The sequence below is a fragment of the Stigmatopora nigra genome, chromosome 11, assembly GCF_051989575.1.
Source record: "Stigmatopora nigra isolate UIUO_SnigA chromosome 11, RoL_Snig_1.1, whole genome shotgun sequence".
In the NCBI taxonomy this organism is placed as follows: domain Eukaryota; kingdom Metazoa; phylum Chordata; class Actinopteri; order Syngnathiformes; family Syngnathidae; genus Stigmatopora; species Stigmatopora nigra.
In genome coordinates, this window is record NC_135518.1 from 1,899,097 (window position 1) to 1,919,096 (window position 20,000).

The 20,000-nt window shown below is 42.2% G+C and overlaps 1 protein-coding gene and 1 long non-coding RNA gene across 2 annotated transcripts in view; one reads left to right on the forward strand and one right to left on the reverse strand.

Annotated features, from left to right (window-relative positions):
- Positions 1 to 6,012, forward strand: part of LOC144204700 (uncharacterized) — a 15,702-nt gene extending 9,690 nt beyond the window's left edge. Inside the window, exon 2 of the long non-coding RNA XR_013327947.1 lies at positions 4,870 to 6,012. This is a non-coding gene — a long non-coding RNA (uncharacterized LOC144204700). The remainder of the gene's footprint in view (positions 1 to 4,869) is intronic.
- itgb5 (integrin, beta 5) overlaps positions 1 to 20,000 on the reverse strand; it is an 82,575-nt gene that overhangs the window by 8,213 nt on the left and 54,362 nt on the right. Inside the window, 3 exon segments of the mRNA XM_077728818.1 lie at positions 6,972 to 7,072; positions 14,897 to 15,119; positions 17,523 to 17,777. Coding sequence (XP_077584944.1) covers positions 6,972 to 7,072; positions 14,897 to 15,119; positions 17,523 to 17,777 — 579 coding nt within the window.

Sequence of the window (20,000 nt, forward strand, 5' to 3'; positions counted from 1 at the left end):
CCCATCCCGACTAGGCCCCATTTTGGTGGTGCGCTGTTTTCCCTCCTGAGACACTGGACGGGGAACTGAAATGTCTTTGAAGTCATCCTTAAGCCGATCTCCATAGCCTCTCTAAACTCTTCCTGCGTCTTTTTTGCCTCAAAGGCCACTAGAGTCACATGTCGATTGGCCTCCTGGTACGATCAGCTGCCTCCGTATTCTCCCTAAGGGAAAAAGGCTTGTTAGCTTGATGGCATACTTTGCCGCTGGTACAGGGATTGCCACCACTCTCTAGCCCCCTCTCCAAGTACTCCAGCATAGGGTTGGTACTCACCTCCCTTAGGACCTGTTTGCCATGGTTGACCCTGCCAGCGACACAAAGACCCAGACAACTTAACGCCTAGGATCCTTGGGCCACACAAATCGCCCACCACAAAAAGGTGAAAACTCATTTTGGGGCGACCCTGGTAGTTTAATCAAGCAACATCGCGAAAAAATAATTCCTTTGCAATTGTCTCTCATCTCATCTTCTGAACTGCTTTATCCTCATTAGGGCTGCGGGTGGTGCTGGAGCCAATCCCAGGAGTCTCTGGGATAGAGGCAGGGGACAGATACCCTGAATCGGTGGCCAGCTAATCGCAAGGCACAAGGAGACAGATAATCATGCACACAAACATCCGCACCTTGGGGCAAATTCGAGTGTTAAATGAGCCTATACTATTCATGATTTTGGAATGTGGGAGAGAAACTGAGTACCTCGAGGAAACCCAAGAATGCCCGGGGAGAACATGAAAACTCCACACAGATGGACATAAACTGGATTTGAACCCTGGATCCCAGAGCTGTGAGGCCGATGCACTAACCAAATGCGCCACCGGGCTGCCCTCATTTGCATTTTTTACCATGAATAACAATTGCAATTCATTTGCAACTGTAATACTGGGAAGAAATGCCAACCAAACCGAAAATGGGGATTTGCACTCTTATATTGTTATCTTCAGCATTATTTTTGTAATTAATTTATTTTGTTTCTGAAATCAGCTTTTAATTATAAATATATTATGTTAAAAGTTGGATGATAAACGATTTCAGAATAGACGCAAGCTTGCACTAATTATTACTTCAGGATAAATATACAGCTGTGCTTTCCATATTTACTTGCACATAACCGCCATTGACGGACAAAAATGATGGCTGAATCGAGGGTACGGCTTATATGCGCATAAAACACCAAATTGCAAGTTGATAACGCGATGATACGATGACGTCATGATTCAATGGGGCCGTTACGCCATGACGCAAGTGAATGGGGCCGATACGGTTATTTATTTAAAAATTAAAAAATAATTAGAACAGATAAAACACGTAACATTTATTTTGACGTCTGTGAATGAAATTCAAGAAAAAAAAACTCACATTCCCATCACTGTTCACTGGTTTTATTTCTTGCCGGCATGCTACTTATTGCCACCAACCCAGCGTACGTTCACCCTAAAATAGCCTCCCCGGCATTCCAAGCATTACAGTAAATCCATTCAAAACAACCCTGGCGGTGGCATAATATTTGACTTCTGTGTGCTCGCAGCGCATTTCACCCTCAAAAACATTCTCAATACTCAAAGAAACGGCACCTCAGAGCTATACAGAGGAAATGCCTGACGTGAATGACAACAAAAGGCGAGTGTGAACGCTTGGGGGTGAAAAAGATTGAAGCCATGGATCGAACACAATTTGACAGCAAGGAGAAACAGCTGCAGGAGCACGGAGAGGGAAAGGGAACAAGCTGAATAAGCAGGTCAAGAGGGCCAGCTCTGTTCTGTGCTGTCCACTGGACTCTGTGGAGGAAGTGGGAGAGCGGAGGAGGCTGACCAGGATGAAGTCCATCATGGACAGCACCTCCCACCCCCTGCATGAGTCTGTGGAGTTCCCTCTAGAGAGAATCTGTGGAACAAGCCGTTCGATAGTGCCATCTTATAAAAAAAATACTATTGGGATGTGTTGAAATGGTAAAGGCTACGATCACATCTGTCAAGGCTACTCGCGTCTGGCCAGTGAGAGCACGTTTATAACTGCGGTGGGCTGGCGACGCCATGTATGAGTGGGGCAAGCATAAAATTTTTCACCATTTATGCAAGATAGTTTATTTTTCTTTGTGTGTACATACACAACGATTGGTGCTGCAACAGTTCCTCTGATTTAGAGCAAATGGCAGTTGTGTGCAGGCTCTACTATCAACCTTGGGAGTTAATGGCAGTCATTGTAATGGCTGTTTACATCCCACCGGATGCTAACGTTAGCAAGGCACTTAGCCTCCTGCTAGCGACTGAAAATGCAGCTTGACCACCCCGATGGAGTCTTTACTGTCGTCGGTGACTTCAGCAAAGCATGTTGTTAGGTTTATCATTATTATAAATGTGACATTAATACAAGGAATTTTATTACATCTCTTGCAAAAGAAGTGCTCGCTCCAAAGTTAACCGATTCGACAGACCTACAATAGTTTTGAGAACTGAGACAAATTGCTATCAGACTCTGAATAATGTTTAGACTTCTGTTATGCATGTTGTTTAAATCTTATGAATATATTAGCAAAAGGGACACTCGGGTGTTCAGAATCATCTGACCGCATGCACGTGTGGATGGATTCCCTTCTTGCAAGAATAAAAGGATATGATCTCAGATGCCTCAATTATTGAAGGGTGAACTTGGGAATACTTATTGGTGAATCTATCACATATTTAAAGACTGTTCTGCCTAAGTTTATCCAGTATATGAAGTGTCAACCCAGAGGAGATAAAACTAGCCAGGGGCCTCAAACCGATTCCACGTAGGGCCGCAGTGGGTCCTGGTCTTTGTTCCAACCGATCCAGTGCCGACATTTTAACCAATCAGGTGTCTTCCAAAATAAGTAGCACCTGACTCTAATTACCTGATTACACTTGCAAAAGGTATTGATAGGTTCATAAATAATTACCCTTCCGATGTAATTACCAATCACTGCAGGCAGACATCTTATTCAATTATTGACATTTAATTAAATAGATTGCATCATGGATAAGGACCTTAAGGGAAGATACAGCAAAGCCCCCTTGTCTTCAACGTATCCTCACGAACAGTAAATCGCGTACGGCTTTAAGGCAATAAATCAAAACAATTACAAGGTTGTTGATTATTTCAACATGAGTAAGCAAAAACAACATATGTAACAAAAATAACAATCAAGCTATTTTAACAATAACAGAACAGGAAACTAAAACCAACCCTCATTTGATTAAAAAAATCACGCCTTCATTTGACCAAACAATAATATAACAATTACATAAAGAAGCCCTTTGTGCGTCACGAGGTATGGCCACTATGCTGGAAATGGCAGATATCCGTCTTTGTAATTAGCCAGTGACCCTGGCTCCGTTGCAAAAGAGAACAACCGATCTCGAAGTCCCAGATTGGGTGAGTTGCTGGATAAACAATCTTTGAAAGAAGTCTACATGAGAGAGGACCAGACGATTGTTTATGACCTTGAGTACTTTCGGAATAATAGGAAGAATGATCTAACAAAGAAATGGATTACTACACATATATGTATAATAGTAATACAGAATAAACCCAACAGGTATCCTTGTTGAGTTGGAATGAAAACCTGCACCCACTGTGGCCCTTTGAGGACCGATTTGAGACCATGTTTATTCTAACATCAAACATGCTTACAGAGTCACACCCCTCCCTCACCTTGCAGGATCCGACCATCTCTGCCTGTCTCTCACCCCCTCATAAATCCCACTCCGAAGGCCAACAAGGCCACAGATAAAGATAATAAAAACCTGGCCAGAGGATGCACGTTTTCAGCTGCAGGAATGTTTTTCCTGCACCAATCGGGTAACTTTTTGAACACCCGAACCTCCAGGACTACACGGCCACTGTACTTTCCCATATTAAAAACTGTACGGACACTGTCACTGTAAAATAAACAGATTTTTCGTAACCAAAAAACCTGGATGACCAGAGAGACACAGGCACCCATTAAATGCCCTAACACTGCCTTCAGGTCAGAGGACAAGTTAAAATACAGCACCGCCAGAGCAGACTGTAAATAGGCATTAAAATGACAAGGCAGCATATACATGGAAAATTGAGCACTTAGCAGAAAAAAACCCAAAGATGATGTGGCAGGGAATACGACACATCATCAATTACAATAACAATAATGTGTCTGTTAACACAAATGCCTCACTAGCAGAGGAACCAAAACATTTTCTTTGCCTGCTTTGAGACTGAAAAATCGGATTCAGTCTCAAAACATCCACAACCTTGAGGATGAGAGATGAGGTCAACAAACTGTCTTCGTGGTGTTTGGTGAACAATCTGACACTAAACATCACAAAAACTAAATAAATAAATAATAAATAAAGACCTATGCAAACAGCACAGATCTAGCCCCAGTCATCATAAATGGAGGATGCGTGGAAGGGGTCCAGTCCTTCACATTATAGGGGGTCCACGTCAAGGACAACCTCTCCTGGTCTACCAACACCGTGGCAGTGGTAAAGAAGGCCCAGAAACGGACGACTCAATTCCCTGAGGGTACTCAGGAGGAATAACTTGGACACCAAGCTTTTGGTAAACTTCTATAGAGCGTCCTGGCATACTGCATTACAGTATGGTACAGTGGCGACTCATTGTTTTACTGAAAGATAATTCACAAGGTCCCCCCGTGTGGTTTCTGGGATTTCTGCTTACCATTCATGTTATAATTTTGACGCATGCCACGGGGTGAGATCTTGCAGGGAGCCCCAGATCGAGGAAGATTATCAGTGGTCTTGCAGGTCTTCCAATTTCTAACATTTGCTCCCACAGTTGATTTCTTAACGCCAAGCGTTTTATCTATTGCAGGTTGTCTTCCCAGCACCACATGTCTACAATTTTGTCTCTGGTGTCCTTCGACAGCTCTTTGGTCTTGGCCACAGTGGAGTTTGGAGTGGGTGGGACTGTGGTTGTGGACAGGTGTATTTTATACCGAAAATGAGTTAAAACAGATGCTATTAATTCAGGTAATGAGTGGAGACCTCATCAGACCTCTTTGACAGCCAGAAATCTTGCTTGTTTGTAGGTGACCAAATACATATTTTCCACTTGAAATAAGTCCTTTAAAAATCAAACGTGATTTTCAGTTTTTGCCACATTCTGTCTCTGATGTTTGAGGTTTACCCATGTTGACAATTACACGCCTCTAATCTTTTCAAGTAGGAGAACTGTACAGTTGGACGTTTACTAATACTTATTTGCCCCCCAGTTATAAAGGCAGACACTCGCTTTATGGGTTCGTATTCGCCAAAATATCCCATGTTGAAGCAGTCTCCGAAAAGACATTTGTACATTGCACAACATGCAAAAGCAGGTTAGGGACCTGTTGAAATTATCAACAAATTATAGTTTTTCTTACTTTGTATTCCTAGTTTCATTATGCTGTACTTTTTCAATATTTTGTAAAAACACAATATTTCTATAATGTAAAACATTATAACAGTTTGATTTAAATTGTCACACATTCTTTTGTTTTAAATGATATCAATTTTGCTTAAATCGCTGTTGGGTTTAATCTGTAATACTATCATAGATGTGTGAATGTAATCATTTCTTTGTTAAATCATTCTTCCAATTGTCCGAAGAGTGCTCGGGGTCCTTACCAGTCACCTTGTCCTCTCACAAGGACTGTTTATCTGACAACTCACCCAGTACCGGGCTCCGAGGACTGTTGATCTGGGTTTGCAGTGAAGAGTTGCCAAGGACTCTTGCTAACAGTAGATGGATATAAATCACTTCCAGGAACACTTGCATAGTGTTCCTACATCGTGACGCACATCGCGCTTCTTTATGTAATTGTTATGCCAAATGAAGGCATGATTGTTTTAATTCAAATGGAGTTTGTTTTTAGTTTCCTTTTTCTATTATTGTTAAATACCTAATTGTTATTATAGTTACAGATGTTTTTAATTACGCATGTTGGATTAATAAATAACCTAGTAATTGTTTTGATTTATGGCTTTAAAGCCGTACGAGAAACTACTGATCGAGGAGATACTTTAGAGATCGGGAGGAAGTCTTGATGTATCTCCCCTTATAAGGTTTTAGCAGAGATGCAAATTATTTAATTAAATGTCAATAATTTAATAAGATGTCTGCCTGCAGTGATTGATAATTATATCTGAAGTGTAATTATTAATAAACCTATCAATCGCATTCACTCCCTAAAAACTTCAGAAATGGGACAAGGGTATTCCTGAAATGGGGTCGACGGAGGTTGGCAGCACTGTCATTAATAAAAAAAAATGTACTGAAGCAGCGAATGTTGAAGTAGTTAAGAATCACAGTATTAAGGAACACAAATATATATGTACCACTTGGCACAGAATTTGAAACGAAGGGCAGCTGTGATGCATCTCATTACCAACAAAGAGTGCCAAATTGAAGTAAGTCCCTTGATATTTTCAAGAAAAAAAATCTCTTATCGAGCAGATGTTATAGGTTGTTTATGCTCGGAGTGGCTGTGACTTGAGTTAAAACAGCTGGGAAGAGAGAGAGAAGTGTAAGAACTGTGGCTGCAGCTAACCCAGTCTTAATTGACTTCTTCATATGGGCCGGTCGGAATAAAAAAGTCAGATTGACAAATGCTTGGCAAATTCCAAATATTTACTCATTCATCTTCCATACCGCCCATCCTCGTAAGGGGTTGCCAGACCCAATCCCAGCGGACTTCGGGTGAAAGGCAGACTAAATTCTAGACTGGTTGCTAGAGAGAGAAACCAACCATTGGCACTCAATCATACTGCCACCAGCAAGCGAGCCCGCGCCTGCCGAACAGCGAACACACACAAATAAAGCCAAATATCAGCGCTGATAATCTGCCTGACGGATAATCTGTCGATCTCTAGGTTGTAAAATACAATTGTGAATACAGCTGTTGTGTATGTACGTCATGGACAGCATTTACTTACGGAGTGTCTCCACCGTGATAATTTCGTCCTTGCACAGACGCTGACAGGTCTGGTTGTCTTGGAGCTTTCGTGAGTCAAAAAGCCAGCACTCAATGCATTCTCTGCAAGAGTAATGGACACGGAGGAGCACGCTAGCAAATAAATTATATAATCTCGTCAAAGAGCATAAAAAACAAACAATCAAGATTTACAAATCAATAACTATTAAAACAATACCAAAATATCACATGTAACATTACCATCAGCTTTCTTAAAAATGGATGTCACACGAGTACAGGAGCAAGCAGGTTTATGCTTCAATAGTAAGCCTTTCATTGAGTTATTATTGGTTTTATCCATAGACCAACCCAGTATCAAGGATGATATATGGACATTTGAGATACACTTATACCTCTACTTATGAAATTAATTGAATCCAGAAATTTCCGTGACTTGAAAGTTTCGTAAGTAGACTTGTATTTTATATGTAAATTCTCAAATTTGTTCCACGGTCCTCACACATCTACCAATGAAACCCTTTAAAACTGGTCAACATGTCACAATTTTGCATGAAAGATGTGAGAAACACATTACAATGAGAATGAGAAAATGTTAATAAATTGTTTATTATTGTCGCAACATGAGTAACAAACCCGTGTTAAAATGCACATGAAAAAAAAAAATATATATACATATACATATACATATATACATATATCCATATACATATATACATATATATATATAGATATATATATAGATAATTAGATATATATAGATATATATAGATATATAGATAGATATAGATATATATAGAGATAGAGAGAGATAGAGATAGAGACATACATACGTACATATATACCTACCTACCTACCTACCTACCTACCTACCCACCTACCCACCCACCCACCTACCCACCCACCCACCCACCCACCTACCCACCCACCCACCCACCCACCCACCCACCTACCCACCCACCCACCTATATATATATATATATATATATATATATATATATATATATATATATATATATATATATATATATATATATATATATATATATATATATATATATATATATATATATATATATATATATATATATATATATATATATATATATATATATATATATATATATATATATATATATATATATATATATATATATATATATATATATATATATATATATATATATATATATATATATATATATATATACTTTTTATATTGGTTTTATTGTCTCCATAAAAAAAGGGTGAAATTGTTTAAATTGAGACCAAACCTCAGATAGTTAAACGTAAACAATTAAAAAGAAAATGGATAGAAATATAACTGGATTTAATTTCGTGCCTGACTATTGAAAAATATTGATTAAGAAAGTTTTATAGCTGATTGACAAATTCCAAAGACAACAGCATGTTACATTTGAAAAGACTACTAGATTGGGATATTTTGAATTTCAAACAACTGACTTTAATATGCAACGCGATACAAATTATTGAATGAATTTGTTACGATCGCGCTGCGTAGTGCGACGCGATCGGAGGGGAAAGTGAACCCAGATGCAGAGTCGCCGAAGTAAATGGAAAAGGGGAGGCAGATATGTTGCTCTGGTAGCTTGATTTAATAAACGGGGTAACATAACATAAACAACTTAGCTTGATCACTCATTACAAACGAAAAGAAACATGCAGTGTGGCGTGGCGTCAATGGGAACGGCAATGACTACGAGGAAAAACATGAAATGAAACCAGAAGGATCCAACCGCGTTCACAGAAAACCATAATGCTTAAATACCAAAAATAATCTAATCACGTAATTAGCCACAGCTGATAATAATCGTGACGTCATGCCAGGAGGGGCAATCCAGCCACTCCTGACAGTACATCCCCTCTAAGGGACGGATCCTAGACGTCCCAAGGTCAATTCCAACATGAGAAACGGGAACAAGCAGGGAAGGTGGGTGGTTTGACCTAGCATTGTCCGGTGGTCGTCCACACCAACCCAAGAACAGACGAAGGAGAGGTCGATCCGGCGGGCGTCTGCGCCAGCCTGAAACAAGACGAGGCAGTGGTCGGTCCGGCGGGCGTCCGTGCCGGTCAAGAACGTGACGAGGCAGTGGTCGATCCGGCGGGTGTCCGCGCCGGCCAGAAACAAGACGTGGCTGTGGTCGATCCGGGGGGCGTCCGCGCCGGCCAGAAACGAGACGAGGCTGTGGTCGGTCCGGCAGGCATCCCACCTGGTCCTTTAAGTCTTGGCCAAACTGCCTGCCTTTAGGAGATATTAGAAGTTTAGTACGGTCGGGCACCTTACCCTGTTTGTTCGGGGGGTGGACAACTCTCTCCTCCCGGGAAACCGGAGCATTGCTTCACTGGACGTCGCCGGCCCCGTCCTCCAGGGGCACCGGCCAATTGGCACTCTCAACGTCGCCAGCCCCTTTTTCCAGGGACTCCGGCGAATTGCCACTCTCGACGTCACCGGCTTCTTCTTCCAGGGACTCCGGCGAATTACCACTCTTGACGTCGCCAGTCCCTTCTTTCAGGGACTCCGGCGAATTACCACTCTTGACGTCGCCAGCCCCTTCTTTCAGGGACTCCGGGGAATTTCCACTCTTGACGTCGCCAGCCCCTTCTTCCAGGGACTCCGGCGTATTACCACTCTTGACGTTGCCAGCCCCTTCTTCCAGGGACTCCGGCGAATTACCACTCTCGACGTCGCCGGCCCCGTCTTCCACGAGCGCCGGAGCATCGTCGCCACTTCTGGGCGGGCAGGCGCTGGACGGGCAGGCGCTGGACAGAGCGGTGCTTGGGAGAGCGGTGCTTGGGAGAGCGGTTCTGGAATGGCCGTCCGTCACCAGAAACCTGATGCGTGGCTTCGGTACGGGTGCGACTGGCGACCCCAAAGGCAACGGGAGTACTTTGCGTGGCCTTGGCACAGGAGCTTGGGTCACTTGAAACGGCGTGGTCGGCCGAGTAACTTTGGCCACTTGGACAGGCGTGGTCGGCTGAGTAACTTCGGCCACTTGGATAGGCGTGGTTAGCCGAGTAACTTCGGCCACTTGAACAGCCGTGGTTGGCCGAGTAACTTCGGCTACTTGGAACGGGGAGGGTTGCATAGTCTTTAGGAGATGCTGGTACAGCGTGATCGGCCGAGTAACTTCGGGCACTTGGAAAGGCGTGATCGGCCGAGTAACTTCGGGCACTTGGAAAGGCGTGATCGGCCGAGTAACTTCGGGCACTTGGAAAGGCGTGGTCGGCCGAGTAACTTCGGGCACTTGGAAAGGCGTGGTCGGCCGAGTAACTTCGGGCACTTGGAAAGGCGTGGTCGGCCGAGTAACTTCGGGCACTTGGAAAGGCGTGGTCGGCCGAGTAACTTCGGGCACTTGGAACGGGGAGGGCTGCATAGTTTCTAGGAGATGCTGGTACAGCGTGATCGGCCGAGTAACTTCGGGCACTTGGAAAGGCGTGGTCGGCCGAGTAACTTCGGGCACTTGGAACGGGGAGGGCTGCATAGTTTCTAGGAGATGCTGGTACAGCGTGATCGGCCGAGTAACTCCGGGCACTTGGAAAGGCGTGGTCGGCCGAGTAACTTCGGGCACTTGGAACGGTGAGGGCTGCATAGTTTCTAGGAGATGCTGGTACAGTGAGGTCGGCCGAGTATCCTGGGACGACTGGAACAGCAAGGTCGGCCGAGTAACTTCGGGCACTAGGAAGGGCGTGGTCGAGGTCGGGAGAGGAGCTTGGACGGACTTGGTCGGGAGAGGAGCTTGGACGGACGTGGTCGGGAGAGGAGCTTGGACGGACGTGGTCGGGCGCATAACTTGGACAGTGGTTAGTGTGTGCATGACTTGGACAGTGGTTAGTGTGTCCAGGCATTGCTTTCGCTTCGCTCTACGGCGTGGCGCTCGGCGCCTCGTCTGGGAGGATTGCACAGCACCCCCGCCATCACGTCGTGTCCCATAATAGGTGGTCAGCCCACTTTGTAATTGCTGGTCGGGGTATTTGGAGTAGGAATTATCGGGGGAAAAATAGGGGTAATCCTCCTCCAGTGGAAGGTCTCGGGGTCCGAATTGGTCGAAGAATTCATCATCAGATTCCGAAACCCCAGCGAAAAAATCAATTTCCTCAACGATGTCCTCCTCACCAGAATCTTCAGGCTCCCTCCATTAGATAACTTGGGCGGTCTCTGGTGGTTGTACGCACCTGGGCATCATGATTAAACGGTAAGGGCTTCCCAGGGCGACGTGCATAGCAGTGGTGGGGCGTAGGAGTACGCTGCGGATCTAACTCTCCTACCAGCTGAGACTCATCTCCAGCAATGATGTGCCTGATAGCCCCGCACCACGGTGTGTTCATTACAAAACTCCTAAACGATTCTGAGGGGTTTCTTATACACTCCAAGCAGTCCGGTGTCTTCGAGGTGGATGGTCGGCGTCGCCGAGCGCGTCGGCGCGAGCGTGGGTGGCGCTCCGCTGGGTCCATGATGGTCGGATCGTGCTGTTACGATCGCGCCGCGTAGTGCGACGCGATCGGAGGGGAAAGTGAACCCAGATGCAGAGTCGCCGAAGTAAATGGAAAAGGGGAGGCAGATATGTTGCTCTGGTAGCTTGATTTAATAAACGGGGTAACATAACATAAACAACTTAGCTCGATCACTCATTACAAACGAAAAGAAACATGCAGTGTGGCATGGCGTCAATGGGAACGGCAATGACTACGAGGAAAAACATGAAATGAAACCAGAACGATCCGACCGCATTCACAGAAAACCATAATGCTTAAATACCAAAAATAATCTAGTCACGTTATTAGCCACAGCTGATAATAATTGTGACGTCATGCCAGGAGGGGCAATCCAGCCACTCCTGACAGAATTGGGACTTGATAGATAGAATTTTAATTGCTCTAAAGGACGGACAGTTATGCTAAAGGTATTAACAAGGACAAACAAGGGGTGGTTACATTTTAGTGGGTTCAACTCTATTCAGAATTATAAATGTGTGCATTTGTTTCTGGATATCAATTGATGCAAATGTAACTGTTGCAGAGAACATGAAAGCTGTTTTCCTGAGGAGAAAGCAGCCTGGTTTGCTTTTTGTATGTTTCCTATTTTTAGTATGATTAGTTAATTTGTGAAATTGCAGGAAAGGTAAAACCAAATATAGTTATCGATCTTAACAAGGAAGCAGTAAAAGAAGAAAGGCCTACCATGCCAAACAAAGAATATATCCCAAAATTGAGCCATGGAAGGAGCCATGTTTCAACAGGGCAGGATGATGGAAATGGTACAGCAAGTGTTCCATGTCCTAGATGTCTAAATACCTACTTTATTTTTTTTTGCAGGAACTGTTTAAGTTGATACAGACATAATATGCAAGTTAACCTCAGGCCCAAAGAAGGGAGACGTCCAAAAGGTACCTACCTATTTGAAATAATCACCTAGGAATTAGTCTAAAAACCACTGCTCGTACCATCTACAGAGCGTGGGACTGGTAGAGCGAACACATGGTACGATAAAACCAAGGCTAAAGAAAACCATGAAACAGATAAATAAGCCATGGCCAGAACGGTCGTGGCACTCGGCCACTGCTTTCCCGAGCAAAAATAAATTTAAGCAGACAATGGGTTAAAAAAATGGAGGGTTGTTTTGAGACAGCAAATGAGAGCCCCTTATATGGTGAAGTGATCTTCAAAAGCAAGAATGAAGGCACCCGTGACAATATTTTCAAAATAAAATAACGAATAAGGAATGCCTGTACTTTTTGGGAGCTTTCATAAATTGGACTAGATACTTCAACTAGACAATGAAACACTGCTCAGTTTTATTAAAGGAATTCATGCAGAAGAACCAGTACACCGTACTGCAATGGCAATCTCAGTCCCCATACTTAAATATTATTGACAATCCGTGCTGTGATTTAAAGCAGGCTGTCCCTGCTCAGAAACCATCAAACCTGACTGAACTGGAGATGTTTTGTGAAGAATGGTCAAAAATACCTTCAATCAGAATCAAGACCGTCATTGGAGGGTAAGGAAGTGTTTAGGGGCTATTATTCCTGCAAGAGGAGGATCTTTGAAATATTGATGTACCGTATTACACGCATGGAAGCCGCACCCTTAAAATTGCCTTAAAAATTGTTGAATTTTACAATTGGTCCGGTGTAAGTGGCCCCCTGATTCACAATTTCCACCTCCATATGCATAGTTTTAATGGTTAGTACAAATGTGTGACTCGGAAGGGAAAATCTCAAGTAAAATCATCACACAGTGTATTTCTGAGATACTGTTGAATCAAAAGTACGCCGGTTTCCTCCCACATGCCAAAAACATGCAAGGTTGGCTGGCCTAATACTAAATTTTCCCTAGGTATAGTGTGAGTATGAACATGAATGGTTGTTCGTCTCCTTGTGCCCTGCAATTGGCTAGCCACTGATTCAGGTTGTCCCCCACCTGGTGCTCATAGTTTGCTGGGATAGGCTAAACCAGTGCTTCTCAAATAGTGGGGCGCGCCCCCCTGGGGGGGCGTGGTGCGGTACCTGGGGGGGCGTGTGTAACCCTGGGGAACAGGATTTTATGTGGCCGTACTAGTATAAAGTGTAATTGCGCATCCACTACAGTAGCTGGAAGTGGCGCTCTCATTTATTTTTTTATTTCAGGCATTGATGCACTTAAAATCTTTTCTGTTGCAGACTTAAAACAAGATTTAATAAAGTTATTCTTTGTAAGTTTGACTATATTTCTTTCTTTTTTTCCCTTTTCTTTAATGTTAATAAGGATAAAATGTTGTACTTATAACAATTTTATAAAATGATTTTATTTTTAGTCACGGTGGGAAGTGGGGGGGGGGGGGGGGGCGAATAGTTTTCTTCTTGCTAGGGGGGGCCTAACAGAAAATAATTGAGAAGCACTGGGCTAAACCAACTCCTGGGATCCTTGAGTATAAACGGTTCAAAAAATAAATGAATGACTACCGCGAATGAAAGGCAGAAGCGGGCCCTATTGTCCCTACATGACTAATATTGCAATATGGCCATAACCCACCTATGATCAGTCTTGCTTCCGTTGCCTTTTTAAAAATGTTTTTAGCGTGCGGGTGTAGCATGCATTTGGTGCATGTAGCACCAAATGAGTGTGTTCGCTGTTGTAGTATATTGATACTATTAGTGCAAAGTTATCAGAGCCGTCAACCAGGGTGTATTGGCAAAAGGACTATACATCCCAGCAGTCACTGCAGACCGGAAATAGCGTCTGGGGCTGCTTCCGTACCTTAGTCAGCGCTATAATGGGTGGTATTCCTCAATAAAATAATAATTATATGCCATGCCTGGCTGCGTCTAAAAGAACAGCACCTCCTGTGTGTGTGTAAAATAAGAAATAGCACTTGTTATTGACACTGCGGCTAAAAATACGACGCGCTTAATAGTCGTGAAAATACGGTACACAAGTGTTGCGGCGACATATCCTGATAAGCAGCCTCTCGCATAAGCTGTATGCTCTTATATCAAAATTTTTCTCGTATCTCAAAGTTGTCAATTGGCTCTTATATCGAGGCACCCGTATGTCAATGTGTTACTGTACATTAATGACTTTTTGAAATAAAATTTTCTCTCAATTTCGTGTTTCTCATCTTTCTTGCAAAGATTTTCAAACGGTTTAGTTGGTAAGCTTAGGTTAGTTTTTTTTTAATTTTTTAGGATGATGGCCCAAATTAGAGGGTTGACATAAAATACTGCTCTACTTGCATAAAAGTTAAATGACGAAACAAGTTCTGGAACTAATTCATTGAGGACTAATTCTCCGGCTTTCTGGACAATTGCAAAATAGAAACAAAACTTCTTAGGGGGCATTCTTGGTCTGATTTACAAAGAAAAGGACTATGGATTTTCATGATGGTGCAAATTTAAGCAGAAAAAATAAATACATTTTTCCGTTGTGTACCTTTTTGTGTCACAGGCATCTGGGCAGGTGGGGCATTTTTCGCATGTGTCCCCAAAGGCTGCAGGCTGTGTACATTGGCAACGTCCGCAAATGCAGTTGCCGCGCTCACTGCAGATCTGCCCGTTGTCAGCTATGCATGATGCAGTCTCGGTGGAGCAGTTGCAGTTGTCCCCAATGTACCCAGCATGGCATTTGCACTCCCCGCAGTGACATTCGCCGTGGTCTGCCGAGGACAGTAAGGTACCAAGAAGGAAGTTAACTCTGAAGAGAAATATTTATCATCACATTCATTGGCTTAAAACAAGGACATTTCTGACCGATCCATCTATCCGCTTGCCTGTCCATCCATCGATTTATATATTCATTCATTCATTCGATCATTCAATCATTTATTTATGTATTTATTATATACTTTATTTAATTCTACAATTTCTTTTCCTGTGTCTGTTTTCATTTTCTTGCTACTGCAACAAAGTGAATTTTCCCGGGTACAGGGTGAATAAAGTTTAATCCGCTCTAATCTAACCATTAGATATGCTGTTCTATTTTTTCTTAATTACATTTTAATATTTCTTAATACATTACTTTTACTGTACTTTGTACTTTTTACTTTAATATTTTTACAACTTTCCTTGTTCTTTTAGCATGGCTTCCTTCTGCCAGCTCCAGATTACTGAAGAACTGTGCAGATAAGCTTGCATATGCTCAATTTCGGTCACAGTCTGCAGTAGTTCCCCATCTTGTGGAAGACTTCCTGTATGTGGTTCCAGTTTTTATCCAACTTTACAACGTCTTTTTGAGTCAATAAACGTTTTTGCTACCGCAACCAAGATGACGTTGTTCAAGTGGCAGCTGGTAGCGGTAGCTCCGTACATCCTTGCTCATTTTGTGTTTTTGCTGCTCTTCTGTCTTAATGATTTGATTTGGTAATTCTTAATTATCCCATCTACTTTGCTTTGTACTTTGTGCTTTGTAACTTACTGTGTAACTTATAGGTGTGCCTTTCCTTTATCTGCATCCTCATCCTCTTGCTACTGTCACAATGACATTTTCCAAATACGCGATGAATGAAGTTATCCAATCCAATCTACTCTAATCTAATCATTAGATATAAAGTTTAAACTACACTATAATCTAATCATTAGATTGTATTGGGGTAGACCTGCCAACTGGATTAATAATTGTTTGTTCATGTCGAGCCAATGTGGCCAAACTGGTTTTACAATTGTTTGTTTGGACATTGGAATGTAGGATGAGCCAACTAGCTGGCCTTGCAATTGTTTGTTCGCACCATGAATTGTAAGATAGCTAACTAGCTGGCCTTGCAATTGTTTCCTTGTATTGTGGAATATGGCCAACTCGTTTTGGAACTGTTTGTTCGAAACAAGCAATATAAGATAGGGTGCAGCAGTTTGTGTGAGCTATAAAAATATCGCGTTTGCATACAACTTAAACCTGCTAATGTCTAACCATATTAGCCCAAAGTTTTGTTTACATAAACTCTTGTCATGCATCACTGTTTTAGAAATACATCACTGTTTTAGAAATACATCACTGTTTTAGAAATACATCACTGTTTTAGAAATACATCACTGTTTTAGAAATACATCACTGTTTTAGAAATACATCACTGTTTTAGAAATACATCACTGTTTTAGAAATACATCACTGTTTTAGAAATACATCACTGTTTTAGAAATACATCACTGTTTTAGAAATACATCACTGTTTTAGAAATACATCACTGTTTTAGAAATACATCACTGTTTTAGAAATACATCACTGTTTTAGAAATACATCACTGTTTTAGAAATACATCACTGTTTTAGAAAGATTAACCTGAGTTCCTATATAAAGACTGACTTAGTGTTCAGTCAGAGAGAATTGCGAGGAAGGCAGGCTCACAGCTGTCGGAGCATTCTCCAACCATCCTGCAGTCCGGTAATAAACCTGTTTCCTATTTAAATTGATCTCACTCGTTCTTGACCTGCTCCTGAAGTTGTATTTTCAGACCTATCAATTGACTGAGATAGCCAAACTATTCATATTTTCAAAAGTTAAATGTTAAAATTAGATTAGATAACTTTATTCATCCCGTATTCGGGAAATTTCATTGTCAGGGTGAGAATACAGACACAGGAAAAGACATTTTAGATATAAATAAATAGGTTGCTGAAATTTCTCTCTCACGCACTCTCGCAATCTCTCTCACATTGTCTCTCACGTTGTCTCTCACATTGTCTCTCACATTGTCTCTCACATTGTCTCTCACATTCTCTCTCACATTCTCTCTCACATTGTCTCTCACATTCTCTCTCACATTCTCTCTTGCCCTCTCATCCGCCCACCCTAACTCCCAACTCATGGTGCCTTGCCCATCTGTGCCCCAGAGTCAGCTGGGATAGGCTCCAGCACAAGAGATACAGGAAACAATTGGCCTTCATTATGGCCAACAAAGGGTACATAAAGTATTGAAATTAACTTTTGGTATTGACCAAATACACACATTGTAAACAGTCTGAATCCTAATAAAGATAAAGCAGTTAGGAAAATGAGATGAGATCAGATGAGATGAAAAGTATCTTTGAGTGAGATGGCGGCAGGCCTGGTTTACAGTTTTGTTTACCTGAACAGAGGATGCCCTCGTGTCGGGCGCACGAAAAGTCGTCGCACTCACAGAAACTTCCGTATATTTGGCCAAACTCTGATTCATAGCATAGGCACTGGTTGCAGCTGCATTCGCCACGTCCGCTACACAACTGCTTGTCCTCACTTGCGTGGCATGTATCTATGTGTATGCTGCTTGCCTCCCCCTCCTGGCACTCACAACGGACACCAAGATGGCCCAAGTCACACAAGCAGCTCCCGCACATGTATGTGCCTACCAAAACAAAGAATTTACTCTTATTTAAAATACAGTACCAATGACAACATGTAAATCAATAAAGTATATACAGGAAGGCGTAGCCTGGGATAAAACTCTCGAACATAGTAGGGTAAAAAATAATGGTTAAATCATCTATACAAGTATTATGTTCCCCAATTCTGGTCCCCTATGAGGTTGTGGGTATATTCACACCTTCGGTTGTGGTCAAAGGTTTACATACACTAAAACAATGTCATGACCCTCTTGAGTTTCCAGTTATTTCTTCAACTCTGATTTTTCTCTGATAGTGAGTGGAAAAAATACTTCTTTGTCAAAAAAAACATTCATGAAGATTGGTTCTTTTATGACTTTATTATGGATGAACATAAAATAGTGATCAAATCTGCAATACATACAACAGCGCTAATATTTGGTAACATGTCCCTTGGCCATTTTCACTTCAATTAGGCACTTTTGGTGGCCATCCATAAGCTTCTGGTTGAATCTTTGACCACTCTTGACAGAATTGGTGCAGTTCAGTAAAATTTGATGGCTTTCTGACATGGACTTGTTTTCTTCAGCATTGTCCACAAGTTCTCGATGGGGTTTAAGTCAGGATTTTGGGAAGGCCATTCGAAAACCTTAATTCTAGCCTGATTGAGCAATTCCCTTACCACTTTTGATGTGTATTTGGGGTCATTGTTCTGTTGGAACACCCAACTCCGCCCAAGACGCAATCTTCGGGCTGATAACTTTAGGTTATCTTGAAGAATTTGAAGGTAATCCTCTTTAATTATCCAATTTACTTATTGTAAAGCACGAGTTCCAATGGCAGCAAACAGCCCCAACAGCATAATACTACCACCAGCGTGCTTGGCGATAGGCATGGTGTACTTGGGGTTAAAGGCCTCACCCTTTCTCCTCCAAACATTGCTGGGCATTGTCCATGTGATCAGCAGCAAAGTTCAGTTGAGCCTTAAGATGCCGCTTTTGATGCAAGGCCTTCCTTCTTGCACGGCAGCCTCGCAGTCCATGAAGATGCAAAACATGCTTAACTGTGAAAACTAGCACCTGTGTTCCAGCAGCTTCTAATTCATAGCAGATCTGGTTTTTGGTGATTCTCGGTTGAATCTTCACCCTCCTGACCAATTTTCTCTCAGCAGCAGGTGATAGCTTGCATTTTCTTCCTGATCGTGGCAGTGACAAAACATTGCCATGCATTTTATAATTACAAACAATTGTTTGCACTGCTGCTATTGGGACCTGCAACTGCTTTGAAATGGCTCCAAGTGACTTTCCTGACTTGTTCAAGTCAATGATTCACTTTTTCATATCTATGCTGAGCTTTGACTTTACCATTGTAGCGTTTGTCGGCGTTTGCATCCAATGAGCCCCATTTAAATGGCCTCAAAGAAGTGACCAGCTGCAGTCAATCATAATCACTCACAAGAAGTTAAGAGGCTTTGCAATGTAGCTCATTTCACTGACAACTTTCTAAATCACCAATGCTAATTGCTAATTTGTGTTGCTGCATGTATATTTTTGACCCAGCAGAGCATAATAAAGTCATAAAAGAACCAAACTTCATGAATGTTTTTTTGTGACAAACAAGTATCTGTTCCAATGATTCTATCGGAGAAAAATCCGAGTTGTAAAAATAACTGGAAACTCAAGAGAGCCGTGACATTATGTTCTTAACAAGTGTATATAAACTTTTGACCACAACTGTACATGAACGTATGTACAGTGGGGCAAAAAAGTATTTAGTCAACCAACAATTGTGCAAGTTCCCCTAATTCAAAAGATTAGAGAGGCCTGTAATTGTCCATTGTCACAACCATGAGACAGAATGGGACAGAACTGAAAATCACATTGTTTGAGTTTTAAAGAAATTATTTCCAAATTACAGGGGAAAAAAGTATTTGGTCACCTACAACAAGCAAAATGTTTGGCTGTCAAAGAGGTCTAACTTCTAATGAGGTCTTCAATCGTTACCTGTATTAACAGTATCTGTTTTAACTCATCGATATAAAGGACACCTGTCCAAAACCTCATTCTCTCACACTACAAACTCCACTATGGCCAAAACCCAAAAGCTGTCAAAGGACACCAGTGACGTGCACCAGGCTGGGAAGACAGACCCTGCAATAGGTAAAAAGCTTGGTGTAACAAAAGCAACAGTGGGAGCAATTATTAGAAAATGGAAGACATACAAGACCATTGATAATCCTCCTCGAT